The sequence below is a fragment of the Seriola dumerili genome, unplaced genomic scaffold (assembly GCF_002260705.1).
Source record: "Seriola dumerili isolate Sdu_G_001 unplaced genomic scaffold, Sdu_1.0 BDQW01000149.1, whole genome shotgun sequence".
Classification (NCBI taxonomy): Eukaryota; Metazoa; Chordata; class Actinopteri; order Carangiformes; family Carangidae; genus Seriola; species Seriola dumerili.
In genome coordinates, this window is record NW_019174404.1 from 6,689,111 (window position 1) to 6,712,056 (window position 22,946).

At 40.3% G+C, this 22,946-nt stretch overlaps 4 protein-coding genes across 5 annotated transcripts; 3 read left to right on the forward strand and 1 right to left on the reverse strand.

The window, feature by feature from the left end:
* Positions 1–5,337: 5,337 nt before the first annotated feature.
* On the forward strand, positions 5,338–6,261 carry LOC111225801 (protein FAM163A-like). Its single transcript, XM_022750831.1, has 2 exons — positions 5,338–5,430; positions 5,884–6,261. Exons 1-2 carry the CDS (start codon positions 5,338–5,340, stop codon positions 6,259–6,261), a joined length of 471 nt encoding a protein of 156 aa, XP_022606552.1.
* A 4,402-nt stretch (positions 6,262–10,663) lies between these two features.
* On the forward strand, positions 10,664–14,937 carry LOC111225804 (rab GTPase-activating protein 1-like). Its single transcript, XM_022750833.1, has 8 exons — positions 10,664–10,804; positions 11,461–11,550; positions 11,795–11,905; positions 12,452–12,556; positions 12,649–12,732; positions 12,863–12,934; positions 13,168–13,434; positions 14,484–14,937. The coding sequence occupies exons 1-8, from the start codon at positions 10,694–10,696 to the stop codon at positions 14,751–14,753; spliced, it is 1,110 nt and encodes a 369-aa protein (XP_022606554.1). The 5' UTR covers positions 10,664–10,693; the 3' UTR covers positions 14,754–14,937.
* Positions 14,938–15,184: 247 nt separating this feature from the next.
* ebi3 (Epstein-Barr virus induced 3) lies at positions 15,185–18,366 on the forward strand. Of its 2 annotated transcripts, none has more exons than XM_022751121.1 (6): positions 15,185–15,467; positions 15,877–15,994; positions 16,130–16,241; positions 16,761–16,878; positions 17,041–17,204; positions 17,992–18,366. In XM_022751121.1, exons 1-6 carry the CDS (start codon positions 15,365–15,367, stop codon positions 18,145–18,147), a joined length of 771 nt encoding a protein of 256 aa, XP_022606842.1. In that variant the 5' UTR covers positions 15,185–15,364; the 3' UTR covers positions 18,148–18,366. The 2 variants fall into 2 exon arrangements, with proteins under 2 accessions (XP_022606842.1, XP_022606843.1); XM_022751122.1 differs by having other exon boundaries at positions 15,880–15,994.
* Positions 18,367–18,431: 65 nt separating this feature from the next.
* On the reverse strand, positions 18,432–20,493 carry LOC111226187 (outer dense fiber protein 3-like protein 2). Its single transcript, XM_022751295.1, has 5 exons — positions 20,445–20,493; positions 19,913–20,029; positions 19,639–19,761; positions 18,941–19,079; positions 18,432–18,777 (listed from the first exon to the last, which is right to left on the reverse strand). The coding sequence occupies exons 1-5, from the start codon at positions 20,491–20,493 to the stop codon at positions 18,432–18,434; spliced, it is 774 nt and encodes a 257-aa protein (XP_022607016.1).
* Between the last annotated feature and the right edge of the window lie 2,453 nt (positions 20,494–22,946).

The following is a 22,946-nucleotide window of genomic DNA, read 5'->3' on the forward strand; positions in this document are numbered from 1 at the left end:
TAGCTGACTTGCGAGGATCGTTTCATTTCCCACAGAGAAAACAAATTAAAATGTGACACCTCCCTCAGCTGCCTCTCTCCTGCTTTTTCACTGTGTCAAGAGACGACAAAACTGCTAAATATAGTTCTGCAAGTGGAGTGTGAAACCTCTCCACCTCTCTCTCAACATTTCCAACACTATGATGGCCGTAACCAGATGATGTAGCTTGAACAAAGGTTTAATCATCCCACTAGTTGTGTTTATGAGTATCGTTTCGTGTGTTACAGAAAGAGGGGGAGAGGAAGAGCAAGAAAAGAAAATATTGATTTGTGTATTAGCAGGGAGATATGACTGAAAACAATATCCTAATTAATATAGTTACAAATATATTCTGTCATATCATGGAAATGCATACTAAATCACATCAAACAGTTAAAGTAATGTCAATGAAATGAACTGTATTCCACTGTTGTTCATTACAACAAAGTTTACAACTGGGAACAAAACACTGCTCTGTAGTTGTTTAATTTATCTAATATTAACCCAGAATGCAAAAGTGAAATGATTCCAGCTGCTGAAACCAGTTTAAGCAAAGTGTGCTCTTTACTTTTTGCTTGCTGTTGCTGGCAAATGCAACAGATTCCCAAGCTCTGTGATTGGACATTTGCTAAAGAATTCCTACTTAGTAGAGAAAGTTGACTTTTCTGCTCATGTTTTTATGTGTACAAGCTTGCACCAGTTAACTTTCTTTTTTTTTTCTTTTTTCTTTTCATCAAAGAAACAGATATTTTCTAAGGGACGAGGCCTTTTTGTTTGTGCTGATAATTCTACAAACGGGGGCTACTTCATTTCCATCTCAACCTTGGAAAACCTCCAGCTGCAAGTCACCTCACATTAGCTGTGCACAAAATGAAGTCCTGTCCACATCAGGAGCCAAAGTGGGGATGTTGCTGTAAGATGTTTATGAACCTTCAGCCAATTGGACATGACCCACAGCCCAGTTACTTTTTATATTAGATCATTATTTAAGACTACAGACCTTCTCTAACCCTAATAATACAATAAGCTGATACCATCACCATGAAGTTTAATTTAAGTCGTCTCATTGCCTTTTGGCTACCTTCAAAATCCCTGCAAATCTCGGGGATACACATTTTCTTCAGGCCTCCTCTTGTACAGTGAGGAAGTGGAGCCTTTACTTACTGTCACTGAAGCCCATTTGACAGATACACACAGCATAACTGCAGCCTTCTGGTCACCTGGGACTCGTATACTTAATGACTTTGAGGAGATTTTTTTGTGTAGTGGAAATCGGATGCCTGTTGGCTCCTCTCCCCCGTCACTTCTCCAAGTCAGCAACTGACAGGATTTCTGGCAGATCCTCTAACTCCTTTCAGGGCACAGTTAAATCTAAGGGTAGTGTGTGTGTGCGTGCGTGCGTGCCTGCGTGCGTGCGTGCGTGCGTGCGTGTGTGCGTGCGTGTTTGCTCGGGTTTGTGTTGTGCGTGTGTCTCCTGGTTGAATCAGACAGCTCTGAACCCACTGAGAGTCATACATGAACTGCTTTGGTTAAGATACTCTGACAGCGTTAGAGTTGAGTCTCCCAACCTCTGTCACTTGGCGTCTTTGTCTCTCCAGTCTGTTGGAAACTCTCTAATCTGAGGCTTTACCTCAACACTCCCTTTTCTAGCATAATTTGGTTGCATGTTAGTCAAAATCACTTATTTTTGGTTCTAGAAAGATTCCATTGCTTTGTCTGTGTTGATATACATCAGAGACGAGGCCATCATTTTTTGCATAAATCTGCTACAGTAGCTTCAGCAAGTCAAACACAGGTCTTACATTGAATTGATACTGTAGACCAGGAGGGGAATGATGTGATGATGTGTGGTGTGGTGAAAGAGGAGGGATGAGTGTTTAAAGAGTGAATGGGGGACAAAGAGTGTAAAGAAGAGACAAGAGACATAAGGGGGACTGAGGAGACGGAGATAGTGAGCTGGGGAGGGAGGAGATGGAGAAATGTAGAGCAAGAGAGACTTCACATCGCTTTTAACGACATTAACGTGGCCCGTGGTGTATATAATTTAGTACGATGACGCAATGGAAGATACTGCACCGAGTGAGCTCACGAGGGCAGCTCACATGCTCATTTCAACACACTGACACACACACACACACACACACACACACACACACACACACACACACACACATTTCTCTTTGTGATTGTGTTAAATTTGTCAGAAGTTCAATTGCTATCGATGTTAACTGATATGATTTATCATCCTAACCCCACCTTCTCGTAGTCACCTTGCATTTCCATTCCGACACTTAGAAAGCAGAGAAAGAAACCTCTGGCCGGATTTGACTGTAGGCGAGCTGAGGAACATGTGGCTCCACAGCCAGGCAGCAGACCAAAAACCACCCAGCCCTAAACTAACATTTGTTTTAATCTTCTGGCGGAGGTTCTCCAGTTATGACAACACAACAAGTGCCAGAACATTTAAACCATTTCATTATACTCCAAGACGGAAAATTCACTGCAAATTACAGCCTTGGGAGGCTCGTAGCTTTTAGAAAATTACATTAATACACCAGTAATGAGAAAGAAACTTGAGTTTTTCTATCAATTTAATTTGGATAATTAAATGTTGTTCTTCCGCTGAGACATATCTGGATGTTTCAGTTAATCAGCTCGCACAGTAGATAAATAAAGTCGACTGGTGTTGTAATTACTTTAATGGCAGTGCTTAAAACGAATCATTCTGCCGGAGCGTAAACGTATAAATTAGTTTAAATTAATGTCAAAATCGCACATATTACTTACTGATATAAAAGGTCATTCTGTCAGAGTGCATCAATATTTAGATTGTCTGTTTATTTGATATTTTAATGTGACATATTCTGTATCTTTTCCACACAACTCATTAACTGCTTCCTGACATTGAGACCTGTTTATAACATGGTCTGTTTCAGTACATTTACTGTGTGTGGCGGAGATGATTATGTGTGCATGCGTCTTGATTTATTGTCATTTACAACATTTTTGCTCCTGTGTGAATCAGATCTATTTGTTAAAGATTAATTAGCAGAGCAAACAATGTAGGAATTTAAAAATCCAAAAGCTTGACTACTGTCAGCCGTTTAATACACATTGAATTGCATGTTGTTGTTTTTGAATGATGTAGTAAAAGTATCTGTGCTCTTGTGTCTTAATGACCGTGTCAGTATGCAGCGAATACTCCTCCACACGATGACAATTAAACCTGCAACTTTAAGAGGCACTTTGGAATCAGTCGCAGACAACTGAAATGACAGGAGATGCACGTACGCTTCAGATTTAGTATGCTACAACTATACTGCACATATAACACACCGGCCATATGGCTGGCGTGCACAGTGGGTGCTGATGCATTCAGCATGCTAATTCATCAGGTGTCATTTTGTCATCCAAAGTAGTCCAGTTGGAATTCTAATGGAAGTCTAATGATGTGCAGTTTGCGCCGATATGGTGGCCTTATGTTGATGGATTTTATTGTAAGACCAGATTCCAAGCCATATGAATATCAGTTAACAGTTTTAAATCATAATTGTGTCAAAGTCCAGCTTGTAAAATGAGGATTTGTTACATGTCTCTGTGTCATATTGCAAATTGAATATTTATGGGGTTTTTTGGGACAGCACTTTGTAGTTCATCACTTAAGGCTCTGGCAGCTTGTAACAGTTACCAGTCATTATTTTCAACATTTAAAATGCCTAACGATTATTTGATTTAAGATTAATCACCAATGAAAATAATCGTTAGCTGCAGCTCTGTATCTCTCTCCAGTTCACCATTTCCTCCTCTTTCTCTTCTCGCAGGAGTTCCAGTGAGAGGAAGTTTAGAGAGCGATACTCCACAGGCCTGTCATGGTTTCCTACCTTCTCACACTCCTCCATCTCTGCATCTCCCGCTGTCTTCTAATGTGAGTGTTGATGTCTTCCTCCAGAACCCAGACACTTCTGTGCTTATTAGTTGAGTTTATGGGCGTTAGATGAGACGAGCGATTCCTGCTTTCCTGGAGTTCAACTCGGGGGTGATTAGCTTAGCTTAGCATAAACCCTTGAAGCAAGGGGAAAACGGCTACTGTAGCCTGGCTCCCACCAAAGTTCAAAAACACATCTCATTTAATGTGATATGTTGCAAATATCTCTCTGAACAACACTTTCTGTACCTCTGCTGTGTTAAATACAGTATTTTAAGTGGTTCATTTACAAGTGGAACAGACACAAACACACTGTGAATTGCTGATTTTAAATCAGCTACATTCTTTATATCGATGGCTCATACAGGACTTTATTCAGTGTAGATGTAAATGCCAGCTGGTGGTTTTGCAAGACATTTCGAAATCATTTTGCTGACTCTTTTTTTACCAAGAGTTATGTCGTAACTGTCAGAAATTTCCAATATCTCTGACTCTGCTTGAGCAATGTTGTGTGGTATTAATGCACAGACGAAAGAGTGGTATCAGCCATCTCATGCCACTCTCTGGGAAAAAGTGAATATGTGGAAAAGCAGAACAGGTCCGTGGGGCATGACGACTCAGTGGTTGGATGAAAATGAAAGTAATGTGAACCCAACACAATACTTTTTGGGAGATGTTTGGGGCAATGTGTTGAACATCTCTCTCCACCATTTCTTATTTTATTTGTGGTGATGTAATTTTGGATATCAGGATTTTATAGTTAAATTTTCTTGTTTTTTTCTTTCTGTCTTTTAACATCCTTTGGAACTTTTAATGTCTGTAATCTGTAAACGTATCGTATCGTATCGTATTGCATCATCAAAAAAAACCAAATGAGGGATGATTGGTGTTCATCCCTCCTGTAGAGTCTTACACTTGTAGAATTTATGAAAGATTTATTAAGGTCCATTGAAGCTGCTCTGCAGGTTCATGGGGGCCCAGCATCTCACTAACACACTTAATGTTGATTTTTTCCTTTCATTTATCGCCCATCTGTATCTGTGAGGCCTGAAACAACCCCAGCTGTCTGAGAACAGCTGCATGATAACCAGCTAGTTACAACATGTTTCATCAGTTGCAGTTACATCATGATGGTACATGAATATACTCATTTAGCCTACACTGGTTATCATTGCAGGCATTATAGAAACCTTTTGTTGGACCTAAGTATGCAGAATATTCTCCAGCAGTACTAAAAATCCAGATGTTCGATAGGCTCGTTCAGAGTCTCTATTTCTCTGTCTTCAAATTTCTGTCTATGTCGCTCTCCATCTTTCTCTCTCTCTCTCTCTCTGTCTCTCTTGCTTTCATCTCTCTCTGTGTCACTCTGAAGGGTTTGATGGAGAGCTGGTCGAATGTCAGCGGGAACTATTGTTATATCCGGAGGAATTCTCGCCGGAGTGATACTGCTGTGCATTGTAGCAGTGCTCTGTTACTGTAGACTCCAGGTATCACTGTGTGGCTGTGTGTGCATGGATTTGAAGTTTGACAAGAGGATTTTCTTTTTAACCAAAACAATCTGACACTGTTGCATATTAAAGCTTTAGATAGATGATCTATAAAAATAAAAAAAAATAAATAAAAAAACGAGCTTAGTGATCTGTGAATATCATGAGAGGTTTGAAATGAGTGAAATGAAGATAAGATTAAAAAATGAACTGATCCTAATCCTGTTATGTATGCGCACCAAGTTTTTATTTTAATCTTTCCTATTGTTTCAGATGGTTCTTTTTGGGGTAGTATGACTATAATACTTTTCATGATGCATTTTGGGTACAATATATACACACAGATTCATGCATGTGCTCTATTGTATAGTTTTTACTATACAGTATGTTTTAGAATACTAAAGCTGCAAACCCCTCTTGCTCACACTCTCTCTCCCTTGTCCACCTCTGAAGTATTACTGCTGTAAGAAGAATGATTCTGAGGTGGACATGGGCTCCGTGGTGGGAGCGGACCCTCTCTCTCACTTTCCCTGCAACGCCTGCAACGCTCTCGCCATGGACGGAGCGACTATCACCCCCGTCTCTCTGGATCAGCTGGACACGGGCTCTCACCACAACCACTGCCCCACCTGTTCGCCGTACCCCCTCCGTTCTGGACTCACAGACGACATGCGTAACGGAGGGGAGCGGCTCGGCTTCCATACCTACTACGAGAACCCGTCCGTCTCTCTCCCCCTGTCCGCCAACCCGCAGGGCTCCTCCCCTCTGAGTTACTACAGTCCCACGGACATGTTTCCTCCCCCGCCTCGCCCCTACAGCACCCAGGTCTGACCTCTGCTGCACCATGACAACACACACAAACACGTAAAAGACGTTACTTTCACACACCTGACACTTACACATCGAGCACATGCCCTTTTGTTTGGGACTGAATTCAGGTGAAGGATTACGATACAGCACAATTACACCCACATACCCACGTTACTGCACATGCTCACTTCAGCCACACATTCATCCAAGGGGTTGACCCATAAACTGAACAGAGCCTCAGTGTGGGCAACAAATCCACTGAGCAGCCCTTGTGGAGCTGCAGACGGCAGCGTAACGTGTGTGTGTGTGTGTGTTAGATCAGCAGGGATGTGGTACAACACTCTCGTACAGCCTCAGTTTGTTCCGTACAGGGCCAAATCACACGTGCCACTAGAATGTGTCTTTGGTAAATTGGATGATTACAGGTGTGAGCACATCTGCACTGGTGCAGTCATTCAAGACACATATGAAGGTAGTCAGGGACACGTTTGGCTACGCATGTACTGTATAGTGTGAACGCAAAAGGGCCCCCCACCCACCCTCCCCCACGCACACAGAAAAACAGCCAAGTCATTTTTCTTGTGTAGGTGCTAGAGATGCAAATTTGAAGCAGTTCCCATCAGCCATGTTAATGATCAATTACAGTTTGATTAACTGATGTTTGCTGTTTTTGCTCCAAACCCAAAGGAATTTTACAGTTTGAGTCATGAATGAAATAAAACAAAATAACTTAGATTCCACTAAAATTTTCTGGTTACGCCTTTTTTTCCCTTTTTTTTTGCCAATTATCTGTATCATTTTCAAATAATTTATGTGAGGACATTTTCTGGATATAACAATGTATTTTAGTAGAAACTATAAGAAAAATAGGAATTTCCTAGAAAGAAAAAAAATGAAGGTACAAAAAACCAAGTAAATATTTATTGAGTGTCCATTTATTATTGGTAACATTCTTCACTTACCGTGTGTTGAATTGTATGCTTGCCTCTTCACATTTTCTGCCTGTTAAGCTGATCTGCTAGCACTGACTAACTAAATAACTTCCGCTAGCAATTCATGAGTGTGTTTACTTGAACATAGTCTCTTTCCCCTGTAAATGACACCAAGTTACATCAACCTATTAGGAAACTTAGTGGGAAAGTATCAGGAAATCACGTGGCCATAAAAGAAAGCAAATGTTTGTGCCTTTGCTCTAGTTGCTGTTATTCTCAAATGACACTAACAAAAATAAAAATAAAAAAATAAATTAAGACAGTAATTCTACACAATTTACAGGATCAGTTAGATTTGATTAAAACATATCTGAATGAGTTGATTTTTGTTTGTCAAACACCTTGGATAAAATGTCCACAAAGTCCATTTGCCCATAGCAGGTTCTGAATAGCCACGGAAATCCCCTTTCCTTCATTTTTTTTCTGTTTAGCACCAAAAAAAGTTTTTTTACACACAAACTCAAATCGCAAGTCAAAGTCAAATTTTGGTTATTTATCACAAATTTGCATCCAGTCGTGTTATGTGTGAGCTGTGAGGTGAATCACAAGGAGACATCGCTGAAACACACTGTGATGACAGGTATTAGCTTGTAGCTTGAGTTAGTTTTTTTTTTTTTTGTGAACATACAGTATCTGGTTTCAAAAATCCAGAGACTAAAACCCAGATCACTATCACTTCTTTAGTTTCTGTTGCAACCCCCCCCCCCCCCGCCTGCTAATGTTAACTGAAAGGCTCAAAAGCAAGCTCCCTCCCTCCCCCCACCCTCCCCAGCTTACTGTACATGAGGGCTAACAGTTTTTCTATTAGGTGTGCTTGTTTGCCGACTATAGAAACTACTAATGGAGCTTGAGATTGTTTTTATCCAGAGGAAAGACATGAAGAGCCGAGGAGAAGTGTCCAGTTTTTAAGCATTTTTATGCATTTTGCAGTTATTTGAAGGAGTCTAGTTTCAATCTGCTACAAAAAAAAAAAAAAAAGTCCACTAGAAGAGTTTGTTTGTTTCTGTTTTCACTTCTGATTAACTGCAGTGGAGCTAGGCTACTCAGAGGAAGTTGGTTCTGCAGTGTCTTCCATATGAGCTGCTGTGTTAAACTTTGTCATGTTTACAGATTGAAATGGATGAAAAGAAAGAAAGTGTTTAGACAGTAACAAGATAATAGGATCATGTACCATATTCTGTTGATCCTGAAAGCTTCAGTTTTTGTATCTATAAGCCATTATATCTGCTATACAGTACAGTAACAAGATGCAGTGTTATTCCACAGTACATGCCTGAATCTATATATTTTTAAAGAATATTGTAGTTTTTGTGAAGGATGTCAGGGTTTAGGTGTGTTTTAGTGAGTTTGTACCAAATGTGAGTTTTTTCCATACTCTTCGATTATTATTCCATCTTGATTTTAATTTGTGTTCCTGTGTGTTTCTGCCTGTTTTGATACAACAGAGGAACACAATGGGAAGAGAATGGGAATTTACATTTGGAACTGGGAATTTGCTTTATCCAGCTATCCAACATTGAAAAGAAATGAAAAAATATAATGATATTTAGAATAACAGATTAAAGATTATCAGTTTAAAGACATATTAAAGACATTTATTCAGTATATTCTCACATCACAAAGTTTCCACTGAGCTGTGAGCTTCATTATCACATCTGATGTTCCTCCTCCTCGCATCCTCAAGTCACATTAAGTATGTGCTACATTATATATGTAAAATGACTTTTTGTTATTTAAGATGTCCACTCAGCATTGGTGTTCACCGCCACTCAGCCGATACACTCACTCACACACACATATGACCCCCATAGTGTGGTGAAAGAGGTTTAGTTTTAGTGCCCACTGGTTCTGTGTTTGTGGCACCACAAAGAGCACCATAGCTGTATCACGACTGACCTGTGCACCTTTTTATTTTTAGGTTCCCCTTTTTTTTTTTCTTGTTCTGATTGTTAAAAATTGTATTTTTCAGATTTTTCTGTATGAAACTACAATAAGTTTTGGTATTCCCTGATACAGTAAGAAAAATTCACCATGTTTCACAAATTGTCCACATTTTTTTTTTTTTTTTTTTAGGAAGAATAAATGTTTATACATCTGCCTGGACTTTTTTTTGGTCTTTCTTCACTTTCAATAACTCAGACAGTCATTGTTGAAATCACAGTTTCTGGTAAAAAAAAAAAAAAGAAAGAAGAAAAGCACCAACATCTTAAAACGGAAGTGCTTGTAACCGCAGAGAGACACAGGCAAAAAAAAGTTGAGTAAAATTAAAGACAGAAGTGAAAAATAGAAACTCATACAAGCTTAAAGGAAGGGAAGTGAAACTTAGGAAAGACATGAAACTGATGTGTCATCTGTCATGAAAAAAATACAAATTAAATCAGAAATTTCAGGATAAAGGGGAAAAATTAGGACAAGCCGCATCATGACGTAGAGGGAGGGGGGTTGATGGGTGGGGTGCCGAATCCTCTTTGTCATTCTGCATTCATTCTTTGGTATTCTGTCGCTTTACCTGCTGGACCCGTTTGCTCTCCTGCCTGGCTGCTCAGCCCATTACAATAATAGAGCGACAGGGCAACAGACAGAGCAACACCTGAGGGTGAAATATCACAAATACTACATCATTTACTCCTTCCTGCACTCATCAGCAGAGTTTAGCTGGCAGTCTGGCAGGTTCACGCAGCAGTTCTGCCAGCTAGGCCAAGTGTGTGAACCAGAGAGTAAGAGGAAAATGGATGAAAATGAAAGTGTATGAGGAAAAAAATCATTACAGGAGCTCATTATCAGCAAATAAATCATAAACAGGTGTTGTATGAGTGTATGTGTGTGTGAGAGAGAGAGAGAGAGAGAGAGAGAGAGAGAGAGAGGGGGGGGGGAGAAGACAGGGGATATGATAAGTAAGGTGAGCACTGTAGTGGGTGTGTCCAAGACCGTTGTTTCTTTCACACACTCTCAGGTCTCATATAAACCTTGTTGAACCTGTTACTGCCCATACACCTGTAACACACACACACACACACACACACACACCCCTTCATCTGTGGCTGTGTGTAAGTGGCTCTGACTACTGCTTATTATGTAAAGGTGTGTATGAGTGCAACTACACCTCACCTGTTCGGAGTACCTCTTTCTGTTCTTCACCTTTGGACTGTAAGCTGAGCTTCCTTGTGCCGGGACGACTTGGACTTTGTCCCTGTTATACTTTTTTATTCCTGTTTACACTCTCCTGCTGGACTGACCGCTCGCCTGCATCACTGCAAGTACAAACAAGACGAGCCCATCTGTCTGAACTCACGTTACATCTTCCAGCAGTCCTGGTGGGTTTTCCTCCATTTCTGTGATTGGGATCGGGAGGCTTTGCTTGCAAAGACTGCGACTGTTGGTGTGTGTATGTGTATGTGTGTGTGCGCGCGTGTGTGTGTGTGTGAGCAGTAGCAGCTACTGGGGTTGCACATTTGGGCAAGATGATGGAGGAGGTGTCCGTGATGATGGCGTATGATGCCCAGGTTATGGAGCAGATGAGCGAGGAGGAGATCCTGGCCTGTCTGGTGGATGAAACGGGACCGAAATTCACAGTAAGACTCGCTGATGCGTTTAATTCAACTGTATAAGAATTCACTTTCCTTTTACAGCACCACAACTGACACATTAACCAACCAAAACCATGGCATGATTCGAGTATCTGTAAGGGTATGAAAAGTTTATTACTTTTTGTCAATGTCACCTTAAAACCTGCAGATACAAAACTTAACATCATCCGCAGATGAACCATTGCTGTGATGAGTTAGACTGATCCAAAAAGCCAGAAATGAAACTTAGTGTCCTCTGTGTACACTTCCTATACTGACTGGCAGCTACGAGCATGAGCAGACTGCACACTGCAATATAAAACACATTCCTCTGCATGACAGATTTGCAATTCGAGACAGTAGGAAATGAATTCTGATTGTTCAATTTAGATATTTGAGATATGGAAATTGGCATTTCAGGCTTTAAAAAAAATTCTCCCCTCCACTATTATTACTAAATTATCATTCCTCCATGTGCTCAGCTCTATCTTATCTTGGTCTTATCCTTATCTGGATCTGTTTTTTGGAGCCTGTTCTTGATTTGTTGTGCTCATACCGTATCCGGCATCACATCTGTTTGGAGATAGCTTTCTTCACTTCAGTCAAATGTGACAGTTTCTCCACATTACTGTGTTTAATTAGACTTGACTCTCTTCCCTCAGGTCCCGACAAAGAAAGCTAAACTGAGGGAAAGCCGGCTTCAGATAATGGATGATGAAGAAGAAGAAGAAGACCCTTTGGACAAATACCTGGTCAGAAATCTTTGACTTCCTCCAGCAATGAAAGCATTTGAGTCATTTTTATCCACTGATAAAAACACCGTCTCTAAAACTCAGCCTCCTCAACATGCAATCCTTCCCCATCTCAGCAGAAATTAAAGCTCTTCTTCTTTTTCTGAAATGACCTGATTTCCACTCCTTAGCTTTCTGAAGTCTCGGGTTTGTGCGCTGCTGTGTGCCCTGATAGATTTTCTTTTTTTTTTTCTGTGTTTTTCAGAAGGAAAACCGTCAGCTCCAGCAGGCCAGCCTCCGTCTGGAGCAGGAGAATGACAACCTGGCCCACAGACTAATCAGCAGCAAGGTCGCCCTGAGGAACGCTCTGGACAAGGTACGATTAGCTACGGCCCCTCACAAAAAGGGTAAAAAGAGTTTAATTTAAAAATGCATAATCATCTGCCAAAGGTCACTATTGAGAAACCCCTTTTACATTTCAGCACAGGAGCTCAAATTGTCCACTAGTCTCTGCTTGAAAATAGTGTCATTTTATCTGAAGAGACATGAAGCGTACGTTAATGCTTTAAGAGTGTCTTTTTTTCCCCATGAAATGGTTCAACAAAGGCCTGAAATATCCTGGTGTAGAGGTGATCAAAAATTTGAATGGGTGTTTAAGTTTTCTAACTTTATCACAAAACCCCAGAAAAAAGCCAAGATGGAGTATTTAATTAGGTTTGATTTCTCCAGTTTTACATAATACTGTAATTTATGAATTCTTTTTTTCATTTTATAAATTAGTTTTCTTTATTTTTGGACCCTTTGTAATATTTCTTTTAATGTAGCTTTCTGGAACTGGTGTCTTCTAAAAACATCAGTCATTTATTCCTTTATATGAAATGAACTGGAATAACATCTTGAGCTGTTTGTCCTCTGTTGACAGACGGAGGACAGAGTGGACGAACTCACCAAAGACCTTCTGCAGACCAGACATCGTCTGCAGGCCACAGAGGAGGAGAAGAGAGTGAAGGAAGAGGAAGCTGCAATGGTAAGAACAAAGATTGTCATGAGTCTGATCATTATAATGTCTTATAATGTAGCCATAGGCATAAATAATAATAATAAAGGCTTTCTCCTCAGCTAAAGGAAGTGTTTCGGAGAGAGCTGGAGAAAGCTGAGCAGGAAGTCAAGAGGTCGTCAGGCATCGTCGCAGATTACAAGCAGGTACAGAGAATCTGAAAAATGAAAACTAGACTGCCAGGAATTAGGAAGCACGTGTTATAAAAGATATATTATTAAAGAATTCACTCGTGTTTTGCTTAATGATGTTAATATCAGATGCTCTTTCTCTCAGATCTGCTCTCAGCTGACAAACCGTCTGGAGAGGCAGCAGGCCGCCCACAAAGACGAGTTAGATTCACTCAAGGTGACAACATATACTTTCATCTCTGCTTTTATCTGTCAGGCCTCATCTCGAACACCATGTCGTAGGAAATCAAGTTCAAAACATGTTAACGCCTCTGTTGCTTAACCTTCTCATTAAAGATCGTTTATTACAGCAGGTGTCAAAGGTTTTTAACTGTGTGTCATATTCGGGGCGGAAAAGTCGTCATCCTCTCTTACATTATATCTGCTCTCTCTCGTTCTCCGTGTCTGCAGAGTGCAGTGAAGGCCTGCGCTCGCTGTCGGCACCTTGTGGAAAGACACGAACCTCCGACTGCAGGTGAGACCTCTCCAACAGCGGCTCTGACAGAAGGCCAGGGGCTGACCGAAGCAGGCCAGGATGAGGACGATGAAGGTCCTGAAAAGGCAGAGCAGAGGAGGGAGGACAAGGAGAAGGAGTCCCTCAAGGTTCAGATCAGGGAGCTGGAGCAGGAGTTGGCACAGACTAAACTCCAGATGGTGGAGGCTAAATGCAAAATCCAGGTAAATGTTGGTGCAAACACTACCCTTACACAATCAAGTCAAACGATAACGAGAAGAATTTTAATGAAACTGTGCTTGTACTCGTGGGGACTTTCTGGGGAATATACTTTAACCTCAATGTAAAACATTTTCATTAAGCCCTTGAAAGTAAAAGACAGGATCCCGCAAAGTCTAGAAGCTGCCATTGGTGAAGTAAAACACAACTGATAGCACTAGAATGCGGAAGTGACATAGGAGATTAGAGCGGGAAGAAATAGCAGAAATTCATTCATAAGGAAACAAGCTTCATTTCTGATCTGAACTAATTCCAGTTTGAATCCGAAACCTTAAATCCAACCCTTATCCTCAATAAGCCCCATGAAAATGTGAATGAAAGTGACTAAATGTCCCCACTTTCTGTAATCATTCCTTTTTACCGTAACAGCATACTGTGATATACTAGATATCAGTATGTACATCTTAAGCACTTCATTTCTTTTGGTGCTAACTTGAAGTGCTAAAAAAGTATATTTTAAAAAAGCTACTTAAAAATGGATTATTGCTGCAGTAGTATTTCAATGTACTTAAAATAAGTATATTGATAAGCAATACTACTTCAAGTGTACTTTATTGTATTTCTTCCTAAATACGCTGCAAAACAATATATAACAGTGTCCAGTCAGTGCATTATTTAAGGATGGCTCTGATCAGTCTAAATATAAGAACAATTACAGTTACTATATTTTACAGATATTTATATTTTATACATTTTCTAAGAGTAGTATTCAAGTACAATTAAAATAAGTATGATAATATTAAGTCTTTTCTTCCAAAAGACAACTAAAAAGCAACATAGTAACAGTTCGTCTTTAGTACATAATTTAAAATAATGCTTTGATAAGTTCAAGTACAATAAAGTGGATTTTCTTATACATATGCCTTATGAAATTAAGACTTTTAAAAATATCTTTTACTAGAATATTACAATGTTTTGGTTGCACAAATATGGACTGAAATAAATTTGTTATAGAGTAAAGTTCACATTTTTCATCTGTGCTATTTTCTCACAGGAGCTGGAGCACCAGAGGGGACTCCTGACCAATGATCTGCAGGAGGCAAAGAACAGCTGGATCAGCAAGGCCTTCACCTCCCTGCGGACATCGAGCGGGGGACTGCATGGTATTGGCACGCCCAAGGATGGGGCTCCAGCACTGGGCTGGAACCTCCACAGTGGCTCCCTGTCCGGATGGAGCAGCAAGAAGCTGTCGTGGCCTCACAGAGACAATCGAACGGCTCGGACTTTGGATGCAGATCACCTAAAACTGGACACTTTAGACTGATCAAGCTTCTTTAACTGTAGCTGTTATTTTTGGTTTTGTGCACTAGAGGGCAGAGTAGAGGACAAAATGAGCGGAGGAGAGAGAGAACAGGTGCTGATAGATAAGTACCCTCATGTCTCCTCACCACTTTCCAAGAGCTGCATTCAGTGATGAAGCTCTGTCTACATATGTACAACTAATCCATGTGCCACATGAGCTTCTTTGTGTATCATTATTTAATTTGTAAACAATTTCAATACAATATTAAAGCAAGTATGACTCAAACTTGTTGTTTATGACATCAGGAAACTTGACGCATCAACAGAGACGTGACGTAACGGTTCTTTCTCAAGGAGGTTTTCCTGTGATACATCACACCCATTGTTCCTCTTTCATTTTGACCGCGTTTGCTTTTAAAGCGCTGGTCAGCTGCTGCTCAAAAAACACAAGGAAGAGTCGACAGCAGCCAACTGTTATCAGCGAACTTTGTCTCGTAGAATGGAGTAGATCATAACAGAAGGAAACAGAGCAAAGAACAAAGGAGCAGAATTGTCATTAAGGGTTGACTGCAGTGTTTATAGACCTGTTTAGACAAGCTACACTCAGGTTTTAATTATCATTCTCAAAGGCTAATGGCTGCAATGTTTGGCTGTGTGTGTGTCACTGTGACTCTCCTCATGTGCGTTCTTGGAGGCCAAGCACTGGAGCTGCTGAGAGCAACTGCAACATCAGGGAGTGAGTATCAATCTGTCACATTATGATGATGAGTGTCTACTTTGTGCTGTGTGTGGTGAGTGTGTGTGTGTTTGTGTGTGCCTTCAATGTGCATAAAACACAGGACTTAATTATTACTCTTGTTGTTGCACTGTGGTCACATTGTCTGCATTTTGCCATTATTTTGTCTTTTCCTTTTTCTAATTATTTGACTTAATATTATATTTCATTGATTTCATCTTTTAAGTGAAAAGCAAACAAGAATTAAACAATTAAGAACAATAAATAAATAGCAATAAAAACAAATTTTAAAAAAAACAATACACATTTTTTGTTGTTGGAGCAAACACATGAAAAAAGAAAGAATATTTTGTGTATTTTATGTTCTGCTTGTGTTGCACATTATTGGACTAAATGTGATTTCTTCCAGCAGATCGTTACTCCACTCCCACAGTGTATTGCTGGTGTGCAAGCTATCCAAACATGACTCTTTGCTCCTGGCCCGAACCTGCAAACTCCCCAGCCACACACTACATTGCCACCTACAGGTAAATCTGACAAAGAAAACAACTGTCTTCCTCCTCCTCCTCCTCCTCCTCCTCCTCCTCCTCCTGACTCCATTGGCCGAGTGTCATCATGCAGCTCATTTATATGTGTGTAAATGTGTTTGTGTGTTCTGTCAGTGAGAGACACAGCCAGTCAGACATCAAGCAGTGCAATCTCATCCCACCCAGCTCTTCATCCCCTCCTCTGAACTCACCATCATCATCACCTTCATCAGTCCCATCTGAACAGGTACCAGTTTGATTACTTTAGTTAACTTTACTTACTTAACTTCGCAGCTGTGATCTGCAGATCAACCATCAGCTGAGGACGGGGTTTTCCACAACAATTTGATTTGAGCCAAAACTGAAACCAAGCACACATTACTCATTTATGAGGAATGTTATGATGAAAAATAAATAAGAATATACTGTAATCTTGATCCAACAGCTTTAGACTCCATTTCCAAACTGGTCACAGTGGACTGGCTGGGTTTGGGAAAACCCCCTTTTCATTGCTGCAACAGACCACAAATAAGTTTCAGGTTTGACATGCAGGCTGCCAGTAACCCTCTTCTATATATAGATTCAACTGTATATTTTTACTATTATATTTGAATTTATCAATTAAACAAAAAAAATGCTGCATATGTCTGAAGAAATTCTTAATGAAATGTACTGAAAACATGCATACATTCACAGTATATATTGTATAAAAACTGTAAATAATATGTATTACCTGGCATCACATATGATTTGGTATCTGTTTTAGCTCTGGCACTGCCAACTGCCCACCCTGAAGCTTCTTACAGACTACATCATCAATGTCACAGCAGTGTATTCGAGCGGAAGCAGCTCCCATCTCGCAAGTTTTATGTTGGAGGATATTGGTGAGAACTGACATTATACATAATCAAAAGCAAGTGATGAATGTATGAATGTATGTGTTATCAGAAGTGATAGAACTTTACATCTCAGCTTGATGTGATAAGGTAGTGTATATGTAAAAGAAGAAGAAATAATCCCTTCTGTGACTCTCTTCCGTTGTGCAGTGAAACCAGACCCTCCTGAAGACGTCCGGGTTTCCCCTCAAAATATCAAAGACTTGCTGGTGGAGTGGTCTCCTCCATTCACCTGGGCCAACCTGGACATCTTCCCCCTGAAATACCAGATAAAGTACCTGTGGGAAATTGGGGGAACCTCAAAATCTGTCACTGTAAGAACCATCTTCATCAGAATCTGCTGGGTGAAATTGCAATAACAACAACGTGATTTAAAAACTCCACATCTGACGTACACACCGATACCACACGTGGGAGCTGAAAATTACCTAAACTTTTGAGGCAAACTCACAAGATGTTTCTGAGTAGGAAGTTTCAGAAGTCCTGTCATCTGTAAATCCATATTTCTCTTTGTTTACATGTTATTTTAATAATTTGAAACAATCTAATATTTTTAATTTAAAGCATTAAAGCATTTAATTGAGGGGAATTATCTTTCCTGTTTGCTATTAAATTTATATATTTACCTTTAAAAAAAGTTTAATTACCCTACCATTATCTAATAAGTGAGCCTTTCAAAGCCTACATCATTTACTTATTGATCAGTTTTAAGTCAGTAATAAGGGCAACTTTTGGATCATCTGGTTTTGTGAAAAGTTCATTTGGCTGATGTTGAAGTCAACACTTTATCAACATGTCTTATTGCAAGCTTCAGGGCCTATTAGAAAGTGTGAAACCCACAAGTATTTTCATGATAACTGTCACTTATAACTGCAATATTACCTAATGGAAAAAAGAAACAGAAGTTGTTCTTATTAACGGGTTATATCTGATGTATAAACAATAGCAAATTACGTACTTAACATTAATAAAGCCTTTAGTTGCATTAGTTTATTAAATACTTAATAAACTGACCACATATCTTTCCAGCTGATAAATCTTAATTGGAAAACAGTTTGATGATTTTTAATTAAAAAATATATCGTACATCTTCTCCTCCAGCTGGGTCCGGTTGAGAGCACCAAGGTTGAACTGAAGACGCTGAGCCCAGGGAATGCGTACCTGTTCCAGGTGTGCGCCATGGAACTGCTGGGTCTGGGCGAGTGTAGCAACTGGAGCTCACCTGTGAACGTCACCATACCAAGGACGCAGCCATAGACACTCCGCTCTCACACCCTGTTTTATTTTACCTCGCTCCTTTTAAGCTACCGGTGACGTCAAACTGAAGAGTTGCAGACAGCTTGATGCGTCCTTGTTTTAACTGCACATACAAGGTTGATATTTTGTTTTATTTATTAAGGAATAAACTTCCAAAATAAATGTAATTGTCTTAATATTTGTTGTAATACTGTTGGCTTCTCTTGGTTGTAATTGATATTTAAGTAACATTGTTTGAAAAACTGAAGAAAAATAAAAGCATTTGAAATAAATCCAAAGACTGTTCAATCAACTACATCCACCACTAGTGGGGTGACGAACTCAGAGTGTCTGACACCCAGAGTGAAGGACGGGGGTTTGGGAAGATGCACATGAGATTTCTCCGGGCTGTACGCGCCCGGGCCGGGAACAGCGGAAGAGTAACTGGGCCTCTTAGTCCGGCTCTGCATGGAGAAGGAGGGCTGGCGATGGCGGTAGATGTCTGGGTTTGTACTGTTGTATTTTCCCGGTCCGGGGCTCATGGAGAGATCTTCAGACGGAGCTCCGACCTTCCTCCGGCCTGAGAAGCTGTAGCTGGCGCTGGAGGGTTTGTTGGGAACCTGGCAGCCCAGCAGATTAGGAAGACTGTAGCTGGTGGAGTAAAGAAAGCAATGCTTAGGCTGAGACTTTTCCTTTCGGATTTTCAAACACCATCTCTGATTTAGAGGATAAGGCTGGTGATAGTCCATGTGTTAGCTGATCAAAATAAGAAAAATCATTCTGTCAGTAAAACGAATCTGTCTGTCTGCACCACCTGTTGGGTGCTGGTACAGCATCCATAGAGCGGTATCTGGTGCGGGCGCCAATGGTGTAGGATGGAGGTCTGTGAGCATTGAGAGGCGGAGCCTTTTCTGGGCTGTAGGCACCTGGTCCAGGTGTATGGAACAGCTCGTCTGGGTACATATAGACAAAAACTGGTTTAGGAAATCTGCTTTTCTTGTCCTTTATTAAATTGAAAAAAACTCACACTGTCTCGCTTACTGCTGCTGTAATTTTTTATTTACAACATTTCTGTCCACTCGACCTTTATCGTGTATGTAGGCAGACAACACAAAATGCCACTTAAATAAAACAGATGCTGAATAAATCAACCCAAAGAACGCAGAAATGGTGCTTTGCCTTTAATTCTCTTTACTTATCTACTTATATTTATTGGGGCACTATATGTCCTTATGACTTATGTCATTTTCTGATCCTTTTCTTGTCTTTTGACAGTGTGATTGCCTTCTTTACCTTATTACCCGGATGACTGTGTTTCATTTGCCAATTGAACTAATTTCTGTTGTCCTCTGATTGGATGATTTCCCCAGCCTCTATGTACAGTATATATATATATATAGAACTTATATATAGAACTGTTGTGGTGCCTGACCATACCTGATGATGGTCAAGCAGCCCAAAATATCATAAATAAATAAATAAATATGCCAGTAATAAGGGAGTTTATATCACCTGTACTCCCTGTGCGCCTTCCTCTGCCCAAAATAGAGTAAGATGGCGTCTCCATCCGGCCAAAGCGGGTAACCTTGGCGCCAATGTGGTACCTTGGTCCCGGACTGGAGTCAAAGGGGACCACTACAGAAAACAATGATGAAAACAAATGATCATCCACAGACATCTTTTGACCTCATAAAGTGGAGTAAACCAATTCCATACAGGTATTTAGCTTGAAAAAATGTGAACATGAAACATTTAGGATCCCTGCCATTGCAGACCATTATAACACATGAAAACTCACTGCTCGTGCGGCCGTGGAAGGAGTATGCGGGGCTGCTGGGTTTGGTGAAGTCATGGTTGATGTATCCAACTGTAGGGGGCAGAGCGTAGCGTCCAGGTCCCGGGCCTGACAATGAGAAAGAGGAGGAGGAGGAGGAGGAGGAGTAGGACAGTGATGAAAATGATGCAACAGATTCAGCTCCAAGCAGCAGTATAGCACACCCACCACGCTTTAGCTCGGGCTGTGTTGTCTCTGATGATTTCCATATGGAGCTCTTTGACTTATTTTCTATGGTTATGCATTTTAACGTCCTTTTTGTTTGGGGGTGAATTCTAAACAAAGTAGAACTCTCAAATGAGTATTGAGCAATGACTGTATAACGCTCTGAGATTTTATACCAAAACCAGTTCAGCTATAATACAGTCCATGTGCATGTATACCCCTCCCCACACACACACATACATACACACATACACACACACACACACACACACACACACATACATACACACACAGAGCCATACAGATTTCTTAAACTGACCTCTTTCTCTCGCAGAGATTATCGGCCGTTTCTTCACCACCTCCTCCATACTCTGCCAACTTCTTTCTCCCCTCTTCTTTGTCCTCTTCTCTTCCTCTTTGGGTCCTCTGTCACTTCAGACACATCCTGTTCTTGTGTGGCTCTCTCCAGGTGATCAGCGGCCTCCCAGACTGAATTATACATGACCACAAGGTGAAGAAACCCTATATTGACCGAGGCCCCGGATACGCCCCAGCCCTGCTCTCGACCTCCTTTTTCCCACAAGGTCCAAAAAGGTTTCGCAGCTGTGGCCTCAAAGTCAACTGTGTCGAGGTTAAAAAGAGGAGAACCATTGATTGTTTGGAAATGAGATATCTTAGAGATGTCTTTGATAGGTGAATGTGAAACAAAGGAGCACTGAAGCTGCTTCTGTGCAGCTGATCATGCGATGAACATACAGATCCAAAGGGAAAGTGTTCTTTTGAAGTGAAGCCTTAAAGCATTGCAACATTAGCCATGCCAGTAAGATGTAATGTAGTTCATTTGACATCCTATTCCAAGGCATTAGGTTACCATAGTACAACAGTGCTATAGTATGTCCGGTGAACCCCTCAACTGCACTATGTATACTGTAAGTAACAGCATCTTGTATACATACTATTAAAAATGAAAGGACTTACACTGATCTTTTGTTGTTGAACATCACTGTAATGAAAACCATGGACTGGTGAGTATTACTTTTTTTTTCCAAAAATATATTTCATATCAGTATATTTTCATAGTTATGAGGTACTTTTATTGTACTTTTCCATTTAATCCTGCTTTATCCTTCTAATCCACGACATTTGAGAGATTTCCCTTCTAAACTTTCAGATGTTTCATTTAAATAAACTGTTTGAGACCCAATGGGATAAAAATGGGCAATAATTTTGCAAAAGGTTATGATTAAAGTCCAAAAAATGAATATGAATGTGTGAAGCACAACTTTTTTACTTTTGATTCCTTAGATATATTTTCTGGATAATACTTCTGTGCTTGTACTTTAATTAATGAGTATTTTACAGTGTTGTATTGGACCATTATGTAAGTAAAGGAAAAAACTTGTAGCACAACTCTTGCATTACCTGATAAGCAGACAGGGCGACAGAACATTTGTAAGACTGATAAACTAGTATTGTTTTAATTTTCAAAAAAGCTTAATATGTTTCAAATATATAATAACCTCCATTTAATCCCTGAAAACTTGTAACTTGAAAACTCTAAAATAGGATAAAAATGCCCAAGACTCAAAACCAGTTTCTGTGGTTGTGGGAATTTGGTTTGCTGCCAGAAAACTCCAGCATATTCTATAGCAGACCACTGTCTCTGCGAGGTTAGCACCCGGACAGCATCTGAAAAGTGTCAACTGTGGCAGAGAAGCCCTGAGGAGGATTAACCTTTGGCAAAGACAACGCTATTTACTTTCCAGTGTGAGAAACTCAGGTAGAAATTCACCCTCTTGCTCTCTCAGTCTGTCGCTGAGCACAGAGGTAACTAAAGCCTTTAGTGCAGAGCCATGACCAAGAAAAACCCCACACTGGTTAAATATTAAGCACCAGTGACTCTTGAGTGGTCACAGGCTCAGTAACAAGACTCTGCAGTGTCACAGAGCAGGAGATGAACTCACTGCTGCACGCAGAAACACAACCAGTCTTTAAGTTTCCCTGAAAAACTATGAGACAGTGCAGCGAACAGTGTTAGACGTGTGAAATGATGTAAGTCACTGACGTGGGGCTGGGATAAGATGTAGCTGGGATACATTAGCAGCTTGTGATGTTTCCACTCCTTGCTGTTATTCAGTTTGCACAGGAACCCATTCACAGATCTAAAAGTTATGTGAGGTGAGATTTATAGTGCCACCATGTGACCAGCACGTGCCATTTTATGTTTGTGCACGTAAACCTTGACCTCTCTATGGTTGTTAAAATGTTGTAGGTCTTGAGATTTTTTAGTTACAAGTCAAACTAAGATGACATGTGCATGATCACAATTTGATGAATTTATCCCTAAACTCTACGCTACTACTCCCAGAATTGCCCAAGAGTGCAGATTCAGCATGATATCCCACTACCACTGTGTGTAATTTGATGTTGTTCTGGATCCAGTTGCAGCTTTTGAACAATAAAACAACACATTTGGAGTATGCTAATTTACTATAACTCTGGTGTGAGCTGAATGCTTCCTACGATACTTTTAAAGGCCCTGGACACCCATGCAAGTGTTTTCAAGTACTAATTAAATATCTACTCAGGTTTATGTTGAGTGGAGATATTTTGAGAAATACATGACGTCTCAAAAAGAGGTTCACTAATAAGAATGTTTAAGAGTGTTAATTGTCAGGTGACAAAAAACTCTTAATGTGTGAGGAAGCGTTTAGGCACCCATATGAGATGTATGAGCCATGGGTGTGAAGGAGCTTTAATCTGGTTGTGCTCACTTTGCCATCTGATGACTGACTGATATTTATTAATTATTAATATTACT